General features: G+C 42.2%; 1 protein-coding gene across 1 annotated transcript in view; it reads right to left on the reverse strand.

Annotated features, from left to right (window-relative positions):
- SLIT3 (slit guidance ligand 3) overlaps positions 1-12,109 on the reverse strand; it is a 522,803-nt gene that overhangs the window by 19,428 nt on the left and 491,266 nt on the right. The window contains exons 32-33 of the mRNA XM_082771405.1: positions 9,341-9,581; positions 8,176-8,306 (exon numbers count right to left, since the gene is read on the reverse strand). Coding sequence (XP_082627531.1) covers positions 8,176-8,306; positions 9,341-9,581 — 372 coding nt within the window. The remainder of the gene's footprint in view (positions 1-8,175; positions 8,307-9,340; positions 9,582-12,109) is intronic.

Genomic DNA, 12,109 nt, shown 5'->3' on the forward strand with positions numbered 1-12,109 from the left:
AAACAGTTCAGCACAAGAGCAGGTTTCCAACATGTGGAAAACAAAGTGGCTGCTCAGAAGGTGGACTGCTATCAGCATTGGTTTGTAAGGGCTTAGGAGTTGGCAAGACCACTGTCATGGTTTCTCTGATGCTCTCACTAGAAGATATATGTTACAGACAGACCACTGGCTAAATGAAGTTATCTACTGAGTTGGAAGAACTAGTTCACAATTAGCTTTAATTTGGCTGAGCAGTTTTAATGCCTGAATAGAACTGACTAAACTCAACCCAGCTACTCACTTTAACAGGGAAAATCTACATTTGTAATGTACATTTCCACATTTTCAGCAGCAGTTTTCCTTTGGTTATAAGCTATACTGTTATTTTTAGACACATTCAACTCACTGTAGAGAACAACTTTTAGCATCACTGATCATTTTTAAATAAACCAGAACTCTTCCAGTATGAAAACCAAGTACCAAGGCACTGAGCTCCTCATAGAGCTCAGCATGATTCCAAGAACAAACACCTTTCTTCTTGATGCTCTTGAAAGTACTTTGGAATGGTCAACTCTCTACTGCTGAGTAAAATGTCATAACTGGGAAGAATTTACTTTCCATCTTTCTGAAGTGTCCATTACAGTGAGGTGAAAGAGGTTGTATGAGGCCAGTATGCTGTAGAGTTACAATCTAACTAGAGGGTATTTTGACACTTTGATTCCTTTTGGATCGTTCTCCCTACTTTTTGCTTAGTTCTGAACTATCTTTATCCTGTCACTCTTATTTCTTCCTGGAATTAATACTGGTATCCTCCTGACTGCATTACATTATTATTATTATTATTAGCTGAAAGAAATCAGCATTATAATGGGAAACTTTTATGTACATGTGTGTGCTGCAGTCCTGTTTTGCACAGACCTTCCTAAAAGGCCGCTGATCAATGAAGCAGCCAGTGGGGATGAACATGGCCCGCCAGCTCCTGCTTCCCTCTGGTCCCCTTCAGCTGAGTGAGAGCTCCTGGGAGATACAGGTGGAGTGGTGCAGAGGACAGGTAAATGGTGACTAAAGCAGCTGTACACAGAGCTTATGAACACCTCTTTAAAAAAAAAAAATAAAAAAAAATCAAATTGCTTAACAAAATAGACTACTGACAATTTGCGTATATGTAATCTATGCATTACAGCCAGCCAGTTCTTAGAGCTGCTGAAAAAGAACGTGATTGGGGAGGAGGAGGAGGACTGCTTCCTGACAGCTATTTTAAGTAGATTTGGGCTTGCAGCAGAATTGTTAAAAAACTTTGATAAAGTAGACAGCACTGGTGTAGATGTCCATATTCCTAATCAAAAGGATACAACTAACATCTCTGCTTTGACTTCAATTAGTTGTAATATGAGTGAATTAAAATTATTAGGTAAAATGACATGAAGGCTTGTGTGTTTATTACCTTCAGAAACTGTGGCTTAAGTTCTCCAGAGTTCAACAGTGTGCTGAGGGGAAGACAAAAACACCCGTGGCTCTGCCTCAGGCACAGCTCTGCCCCGGCCTATGGGTGTGACTCAGACCAGCAGGCCCAAGCTCAGGGCCCTGCCGAAGGCGTCCTGGGTTTTGGTGCAGCTTCTATTTGTCACCAGCACAGGGCAAGTGGTTTTAGGCAACCTATTCCTGATTTCCCATGTCTGGTACATGGACATGCTAACACTGACTTGCTTTGTTTTTTATGAGAAGGTTTTGCCACCTCATAAAGCATCCCCCTGCCCATATGTATACAGCTAGAAAGGAAGCCGTGGGTCCACAGCACACTGTTTCTGGGTATTCAGGTACTAGACTGAAGAGAATGATCTCAAGGGAACAGGAGGAGAGAGAGAAGAGAAATGCTATCATTTTTGCAAGAGATACTAAAGAGACATACAAGGAAAAAAATAATTCAACTAAAAGAGATTTTGACTGCTAAGTCATCAGGCAGCCTGAAGGACAAAACTTTACTCTTTCTGAGGTTCATCTCTGCAGAAGAAACCTTCTGAATTTCATGAAAGCAAATATTTGATTCTGAACCAAATGACAAAAGTTGGATGATATTTAAAGGTCGTGGCCTTACATTTTCATTGTCCTACTACAAAAAAAAAATATATATATATGTGGAAAACTACAGAAATCCACTAAGAAAAACACTTGTCTTCTTTGTTCTCTTCAAATACACCAGAGCCCTTTATAAAGGCAAAAAATAATTCATCTGTCCTTTGCCTTGTCTCATGCAAGATGTATATGTACATTCAAATTTTACAACATTTGCTGTGCAGGTCAGAAATTAATGCTGGTTTTGCTCATTATATTTGATGAAAAATCCCTAAGGATTACCTGAGTAAAATAAGGCGTAGGATAGAAAGAATAAAATGAATTGCAAATACCTAGAATTATAAAGAGCTCAGTGATGTCTCATAGAAATCTGTGAAAAACAGTCTATTTAGAGACCATCCAGAAGTATCAAAAAGGAGTCCTGTGAGGGAAAGGCACAGCACAAGCTTCAGAAGGTATAATCTGAAGGTTTTAGGAAGAAAAGGATCTGCATGCAGTAAGATCTGCAAAGAAAGTTTTGGTAAAAACTGGGTTTGACAAGCTCTAATAATGATCCTAAGAATTAATGCTTTCACTCCTCCAGCACATTCTTCCCTAGAAGGCACTGTATTAATGAGGAAACCTCCCAGGCTTCTTTACAGATAAGTGACTGCAGCTAGGGAGAGGTGATTACAGAAGAATCCCATCTCCCTCCTTTGGCAGATGTAGAAGTTCTTCCATCATCGAAGTAACTGTTCAATCTCAGCACCAAAAGAGTGGAAGAGAGGTCTATGAAAACTGAGTAGAGGGTCAAAATCCTTGAGTTAAAACCTAAATTCAGCTCTTCAGAGTGGCATGCTGTGGGCAGAGGCCAAGCAACAGAATAATGCAGGCAGCTGGCAAATGCCACTGGGGTAGGAGCCTTGTCCTGCTTCACAGCCTGGTGGAAGAAGGAATCTCATCTCCTGGAGACATGGATTTGTGCATTTCTGTAGTTTTTGTGCATAAAGAGCCAGATTTAATTTGTCATGTCATAGTTATCACAAATGAGGCAGATACAGGAAGACCTTAAGCTCTTCTGACTTCAGGCTTTGTGCTTTAACCACAAGAACATCCATCTATGCTATGTAAGAATTAGGCAGACTGCAAGAACTGCATGATACAATCTGTAAGAAGTATTTTTAATGACGTAGCATTTTTGAAAATGGATTACACAAGGATACTTTTATAGAGAACTATAACGTAATTTGGGCGTAGACTCTGCAGAAGGACAAACACAATTAATTCTGGTATTTTCCTGACTGCCTCCTTTTCACTGCTGTCAGGAAGCCTGCATGAAAACATATGATTTTACACCAATGACGTCTGCATATCACACTTTACCATTTATGACAGTCTGTACGCAACAGAACAATCCAGGAACTCTGGAGGAAATTACACCAGCAGTTTGTGTCAAATTTCTATTTCTACTGCAAAGGATTAATTTAGCATTCAAATCAATATGGTTGTGTAGTAGCATAAAATCTATCAGGAAAAAAAAAAAAAGAACAAATGTAGGAAAAGAGACTGAAAGTAAGAATCTCTCCTGATAGAAAACAGTTAAACAGACACTAATTCCAATGACTGAGACCTAAATTATTCTTTTTCTTTTTCTTTTTTTTTCTTTTTTTTTTTTTTGTTAATTCAAGCTTTTAACAATTGGAGCATGGTCATAAATAAAAGCAGTGAATTCCTCATCAGTTGGTATCTCTAAGTTAAGGAAGGGTATCTGTGTAAAAGATTTACTTTATTTCAGCAACTAACTGTTGGCTGAATGCTAGGTACTGTCATGGTATGGAAGAGTAACTTCCACCCGTGTAGAAGCCAGGAGGTTGATAAAGTGCTCAGAACAGGTTTCTGTTCTCATTTGTACATATATATATGAATATTGATCTCATCAATGTGTATAAATACCTGAGGTGTGGGAGACAGAGGGATTTGGCCAACCTCTTTTCAGTGGTTTGTGGGGACAGGACAAGGGGCAATGGCCACAAGATGGAGCCCAGGCAGTTCCGCACCAGCATGTGAAAGAACTTCTTCACGGTGAGGGTGATGAAGCACTGGGACAGGCTGCCCAGGGAGGTTGTGGAGTTATTTAAGATATTTAAGAGATATCTCTGGAGATATTTAAGGCCCATCTGGACGCCTACCTGGGCAGCCTGCTCTAAGGAACCTGCTTTGGCAGGGGTGTTGGACCTGATGATCTTTCAAGGTCCCTTCCAACCCCTACAATTCTGTGATTCTGTGATATATGGCATAATTAAATTGAATAAAAGACCCAAGTGGGAATCTTACTTTAAAAATAAATCTTCTATAGCATAGTTGTTATGAGCTTCAGGAAGCCTTTATCATGCAGCCTACAAGTGAAGATTTCCTGTAACAAACCAGTCAGGTCTTCTTTCAAAAGGACAATTTTAATCACTTCATAGTTGTGAATTAACTTGTATTTCTTTCTAATTTGATGAGAAATGAAAATGTACTTCATGTAATCCTTTCCACTGGACTTTTGCTGACCTCTCTTCTGACTAGAATGAAAGAATGACTGTTGATGACAGGACACCCAGGAATAGCACAAATCTGTGCCAGGGCAGGTTCAGACTAGATTATTAGGAAAAATATCCTTACCGTGAGGGTGGTCAAACACTGGAACAGGCTTCCTAGGGAGGTGGTTGATGCCCAATGCCTGTCAGTGTTCAAGAGGCATTTGGACAAGGCCCTCATGAATATGTTTAACTTTTGGTTGGCCATGAAGAGGTCAGACAGCTGCACTAGATGACCTTTGAAGGTCTCTTCCAAATGAACTACTCAGTTCTTTATACTTCTTCACTAAAAGTCCAACATCAACTTGAACCTTTCCATCCAAACACAGCACAGGAACGAATATATGAAGTAAAGCTGAGTGAACAAATTGATCTTGGGCTTTTCCAGGCTAACTTTGTCCTTAGATCTACTTAAATCTGCTCAAAATTGCTACTGAGATACAGGAACAGGTGTGCTTCAAAAGCCAGAGACAACTTGCCCTCACAGAGCAGATAAAATGAACTGCTGTATCCCGACATGCCTGCAATCCAATATTATGTCACATCCCTGTCCTCAAACAATTTCTGACAATAAGTTTGCAAGGCAAGGCCATCCGCAGAATATGCTACAACTGGTAACTCCAGAACATGCATGCAATTTGCCTGGTACAAACCTTCACCCTGGCTAAATCCTAAGGGCCTGGGGGAAGAGTTTTACAACATAACGTGTTGTGTACTTTGTTCTTCCAGCACCCTTTGCCTACTGAAAACTACCACCACATATACCATACTCGCTGCTAGCTTCAAAACCTGTCTGGTAACAGGCTGTTATCTTATCCCTACAGGACATTACATATATTAGCCAAGTATTTTGCTAATTTTACTGTTCTTAAACACTATTAATAAAACCCATTGTGGAGACCCTGATGAAGAATTACAGATAATGTGGCTTGCCATGGACTTCCCACATCCCATCACTGGAGTACCTGAAATAGTAAAACATCTCAGTTACAGCACAGGACACGGTCAGCTGTAGATTTCCTGCAGCTGTAACTGGTGCACTACCCACCAGGCAGTATTTTAAGGCCCTCTCCTCTTTTGGCACACACTTTTGAGCCAAAGCAATAGCCAAGGTGTTGCTCATCTATTCTGAGAAGTGAACCGCTTCGGAGGACAGGAGCTCCTGATACTGCCTCTGAAAATGAATCTGTCTTACAGCAGAGCCCCTCAAAGTCAATCAGTCCACTTTTGCTAAGGATTGATATTTAAATAAGGCATCCAAACAAGAGAGCAAGGAGGAAGTAATTGAGATGGTGAACAGTTTTTCCAGCGGTGGCACTATCATTTGAATGTTTCTGGTTCTCCTAGTAACTTTATTTTTAATGAAAAATGAAAAATAGTGTAAGTTGCACAGAAGTCACCAATTCTAAAGGTTTAGATAAAATACACCACACTGAACCAACTACTCTTTTCAATACAATGCAATGTAGGGCACAATGCAATTAAAAGTACAGATAAACTCATGGGAGCCAGTACCAGATGTTTTAGCCTCTGAAACATCAAGAAGGTATTAGCAAAACTCAACTTAGGAATGATGGCCAGCGCCTGAATAATGGAAATGATTGACCATTGTCCAAGCTACTAAAGGAAATAGGGGATTTTCCATTATTTGGTGCTTTCCTGTGAAAACTCGGGGCCTAGCTGGAAGTTATATGTTAGCCAAACACAGTTTACGCCTTAGCTGGAAGTCGAACAGGATACACAGGGAGGTCAGACCAGACCCACTCATGCCTCCTACCCTTAAATCCTATGGTTGTAAGGGGAGAGGCAGGTTTCCTCCCTCTTTCTCAGCCCTTAAGGAAAACAAGTCTCTTAATCTATTTAGAAGCCCTTTTTGACATTCTTTAGCTGTAGTTTTTCTCAATCAACCTAATCTTTTCCCATCAAGCTCCATGCTAATCCCATTTTGCTCCACTCCTTAAACTAATAAAAGATTAGAGTGACATTTCAGAAAGGGCATCGTATTAGGCAGCTACTTTCCCATCTCAACAGATCACACAGTACAAAATGTAGTGAACGGACCATTAATCTTATGTTAATGAGGTGTCAGTCTGAATGGAGACCTCCTCCTTGATCAATATGAAGGGCGCAGGAATAATGAGGACACTGCTGCTTGCCATCTCTGGCAGCTTCACCAGAAGGCAGCAGATCTATAAAGTGTTGCTGATGGTGGTAACAGCTCTTGTCACCACACCTCTCTGCCCTCGACAACAGAAAGCAAGCATCCACGCCGATCTGTCACCTCGTGTGCTGCCCACACATAATAAGCTTCCGTATGTTCTAATTAGCGGTGTAAAAATGTTTAACAACCTCAGCTTTGCTCTAACATGAAATCAATTAGGATTAGCAGCCACACACGGGGGAATTTTTCACACCTACCCAGCTGGTCAAAGTCACTAACAAACCACTTTCTTCATTCCTACAGTGGACAAACCATTTTTCTTTCTGAGGACATCTCTGCACTGATATTATCCAATTTGTCTTTATACAGAAATAATTTTCTCATTTTCTTAAATATATCACTGTTCCCCTTAAAGAAAACTCTGGAGAACTACCACATTTTTGGAAGACTGTGGTTTTAACAAGTGTTGAAAGAACTCTCCAGCACAAGTACAGGGCACATCACGGTTAGTCAGAGTTTGTGGCATCCTTGTACTTACTTTAAAGGAAGTCTCTTCCTAAAAGAGTGGGGTGGACTGGAAATCCACCTTGCCTGCATATACAATGCAATGAAGCTGCACTGAACCCAGAAGGGCTCCTTGTGGACACAACTGCATGCTTACAAAGAACAAACTGGGGCATCACAGCTTAAAAATAATCAGAGAATTCCTCTCCCAGGGGAGAGGGTGGCTGAAAGGCAGTGGAAAACATGAGCAGCATGCCTCTCTTTCCCAAGGAAATTCCCTTCTGCATGGACTTCACTTCTACATTTTACATCGCTTTTCTTTCTTGTGACTAATAAAAAAAAATTGGTTTGGTATCCCCAACAGTCAAGTGTCTGAAGGTCAGATTGCCCTACAATCTACCTGTGTAATTTGTGTTTTCTCATGGTTTGTGTAGTTACTACTGATATATGTACAAGATGATCAAAAAACATTCACTCTTAGAGGAATTCAACCCTTCTCCTCCTATTTTGGAAATGGTCTAATCCTGCACTTGCACAGTCACTGTTCTGTCCCAGTACTGTAAGTTAATGCTCAATATCAACATCAGAGAAACTGATTGCTTGGAAGGACCCATTGCTTCAAGGACAACATTCACTTAAATCTCTGCAGTAAATGAGAAAGCACAACATTTTTTCTGAAACCAGCATAGGACACAGTATCGTTGGCATTACCTATAAATGACAACTTTTAATCATGCAGCCTCCAACTAAGACTTTATTCTGATTTTCTTACCTAATTGCATACATAAAAGATGCAGTGATGTGAAATAAAAGTTTCTTCTTCCATGCATATTTCTTAGAAAAATCCTACCTCTCCATCTTTTTTTGAAACAAACTGTCTCGTAAAGCTTAGATATTTACCTATATACTGTGGTAGGTGGAGAATTCAGTGTGTCATAGATGAGCCTCACGTGTCCTTGGTATAACTCCAGAGCCAAAGGATCATTGTCTCCTTTGTATAACAAGATGCCATTGTCCTTGTCTGTTGCTACCTGTGAAACATTAATAACCAGGTAAGGTTGCTTGAGAATGATTAAAATGGAAGCAATAAATTTATATTAAAAATCATGCCGAAATCATATATGAAATTGAAATATGATTTAATAAATCATATATATGAGCAACAATGAGAGCAAGAGCCACGAGACACAAAAAGGTCTCGGTGACATTGAGTAGGTTCATACAGAAACATGTTAGCTTTGCACTAACATGGCTCTCTTGTTTCAAGTGAGAATTAGTCTTCAGGAGGAGAAAGCTGCAATATATTTGGTTCCTGTAAATACACTCTGAATGTATTTTTGGCGACTCATGAATGTATTTCTCAATAAACTGGAGTTTTTGAAAATCAACTCTGGCAGTGGAAGAAGCATGCCACAATTACAAGCAAATGAATTTCAGCAAGCGCTGATCTGTTCACATATTCTTCTGTGAACATGAAGATGGAAAGAGGGACCCACATCTGGTTTATCCATGTTTAATCCACTCAACTCAAGTTAAATAGCAAGTCATGCTGACATTTAGAGAGTCTGCAGAAAACAGAGTAGCCCTCCTCCCTCTGGCTTTCATACACATCAAGAAAAAAATAATCGTGAAGACAATCAAAAAACGAGGACTCCACTTTCAGTCTCCAGCTCTCAAAAACTGCTATAGTACAAAAGAAAAAAAAGTCTTTTTTATTTTTTTTTAGATGCAACTTCCTCACTTTCTACAGGATGAAAGACAATGCTGTAAATCAGTAAGAGGACAGGGAAGTTTGCTGAAACATCTCTAGTTATATTGCCAGTCCTGGGAAAAAAAGAGTGGTGGGATGCTGGAGGCAGGCTGTGTGTCCACAAAGGCACAGTGGTGCCTTAGCTGCTCCTAAATGTTTCAATACTTTTAGAGAAGCCAACTGGCTCTAAACTGACTCTTTGTCAGCATCTTGGCTGACAGGCCCTGTTCCTTCAGGATGAAAACACGTATGTATGTGTAGATGCAGATGTAGAAAAGTACAGGGTTGGCAATGGATGTTCTCTGCACGACATACCTGGAGGGAAATGTTTGCCTGAGGGCGAATTTTGGCTGATGGCAGCTCCACGTAGGAATCCTTCCCGACGAAGTTGACTGTGATGAGCTTCTCACACTTCTGTCCAGCAAAGCCGGCGAGGCAGCGGCAGACGGGCTCCTGGTGTGCCACGATGCACTGGGCGCCGTTCTGGCACTCGTAGTTATCGCAGGGGCTCGTCTGCAGCAGAACCATCGGCGGAGGAGTTTCACAGAAAAGTCCACTGTAGAAAGTAAAGAAAATAGCAGCCTCATTTGTCACAGTTTTTGTAAGGAAGGAAGCATTTTTAGATGCTGATGTACTACTACTGCAGTACAGTCACTCTGAGATTCATCTACCACGTGCCAGCTTTGCTGCGTGAAAGCTATACAGCATAATGCTGCACAGAAATCCCCATGCTGGGTTTGAATGAGCCAATTAAAATACTGAAAACAATTTGTTCTGCACTTTGCACTGGTTATTTAGCTCTGCAAGGTATGGCAGTCTGTCTAAAACAGCTTCCATCCCACACCATGCCATGCAGACATTCCCAGAAAAATCTGGGACCATTTAAGCCCAAACCTGAGTCTTGGCCACCTGCTCTCCCTGCCATCCAGAAATGTGCAGCACTCCTCAGCCAAAAATCCCCGTCCTAGGCTTTGTGACCTGAGTCTACCTCTGGTGCCGCACATGGGGGAAAAATCCTCTATTGTTAGTGTCTCTTACAGTCTCCTCACTTGCTGTACTGCAGATCAGAGAGCATATAATCAATACGTGGGAACTGCTAACAATTCTCAGAAGCAATGTGCAAATGCCATGCAGCTTCCCTGCATTGGGTGTTTCTGACAGCAATGGGATCATCAACTTTATTTAGGCTGAGTTTGTGGTTGGCTACGTCACAGAGCAGAAACATGCAAAGGAGAGGAAGACCTCCCAGAGTCCGAGGTAGCTGCAAAGCAAATGCTCAGTCTGAGTACTTGTGAACCCAAGTTATATTTGGATCTGTAGGAAAGTGCTACGGTGTGGTCTCAATGACGTAAGAGGCTGAGAAAAAAAACAACATTATAGGAGCTTCTGAGCTTTGAGGCTTGGGCCATGGCTTCCAGGAGCAGTGAGGGCTCAGTCCCCAGGCTGCTAGCCCGGGTGCAGCAGGGCTGCACACCTCCCAGGCTTTTTGCTTTGTACAACAGAGCAGAACGACTCAGCGACACTGAAATATTGACACTGGCATCGAAGGAGCAGAGGAAAGGGAGAAAGTGCAAAAAGCTGCAGTCATCTTTCACAGTGATACCATGTGTCAGACTAAACTGCAAGAAGTAAATGGAAAAATCTCTGCCCTGTGCACCTCCTGGGCTGCTGCAGCCTGTGGGTGCTGCAAAGGGCTGGGCTGGGCTCTGGGTCCTGCTGGCTGCACACAGCAAGCCCTGCACCATACCTCAGATTTCTCAGTGCAAGGCACTGTCCAAACCCAACAAACGCGTACTGGGACTGCTTGAAAATGTGTAGACAACAAAATGGTGAAAAATGGGTGGCTGGAGAGGAGGGAGCGTGTGTCAGGTGGGGTGGCTGCGGGTTCAGGCTCTCCCGCGCTGCCTCTCGGTGTCAGCGTGGGGACAGACGGCTTTCCAGGAGAGGATTGCAGCAGTCAGTCATGCAGTGAATAACCCCTCAGCACAGCCTTGCAGCAGTGAAATCCCACTTGTCCCGCTAGGAATTTCCTGCCTTTGGGGAGCGCTTTGTGGAATAACAGTGCTAGTATAAAAACAAAGCAAAAAATGCCCCAAACCTCACTCCTCTCCGGTAACGCAGGTGAGACTTGGAAGCTCAGTGAATTTCTAGGCAATCTTCCTAGATACAATTAGAACTGGAAACGAAGCCATTACCCTGCAGCAAATAGTACCAATAGTAGACGTGCAGGAATAGCAAATAAAAGAGCCACAGCATAGTCAGGAACAATCTTGCTCAGCCATAGGGACCTGCTGCTTGTGAAAGAGAAGGAACTGGGGGTGCCTGCTTTCCTTTTCACAGTTCCTGATGTGCAGTGTTGCACAGTCCCATGGCCCTGCCCTAAGAGCTGTGTGGCACAGTGTGAGAGCCCAAACCTCTCCCTGGCCCTGGTCTCACAACACATGCTGCTCCCTGGTCTGCCTCTGGGAAACTCTTTGTATCAGACAAAAGAAAGACAGATTCACAATGAAATATGGGTGGGATGAATCCTGAACTGCATCAACATCAGTGGAGCTGCTCTGCATTTATATCATGTCTGACAGAAAAGACCCAGGGCATTGCATTACTGTTTTTTTACAAACAGAGGAAACACCAGGAGGGCAGAGTAAAGCATTAATTGCTTTGGGTTTCTTCATCTCAACTTGTTTCACAATGCTCTGTAGTTGTCATGGCATCCCTGCTTTGGGACAGCTACACGTTACAGAGGAACAAGGGATTTCCTTTCTGTTTTGTAGAGGAAGTTTTCTTCCTTTTCCTCAGGCAAACAAACCCAAAAAACGCCTTGAAAGATGAAAACAGTTGGACTTGGCACCTGGGAGAAGAAGAGAAAAGCTCTCCTTTCCCCACAGCCTCTGTAAAGCAAGGAACATCCTAACCAGCTCCCTGTCATCGCCCAAATCTCTTGGCCTTCCCTGTGGTGACATGTGTAGGGCAAATAAAAACCCGTTACAGAGGAACACGCACGAGGAAGACAAAAACCTCTGCAGGAGGATTTCCTGAGGCGCAGCACCATGCGGGCAGCTCGCTCCGTGCTGTGACACTTGG

Source organism: Aythya marila (assembly GCF_965140915.1).
Source record: "Aythya marila genome assembly, chromosome: 14".
In the NCBI taxonomy this organism is placed as follows: domain Eukaryota; kingdom Metazoa; phylum Chordata; class Aves; order Anseriformes; family Anatidae; genus Aythya; species Aythya marila.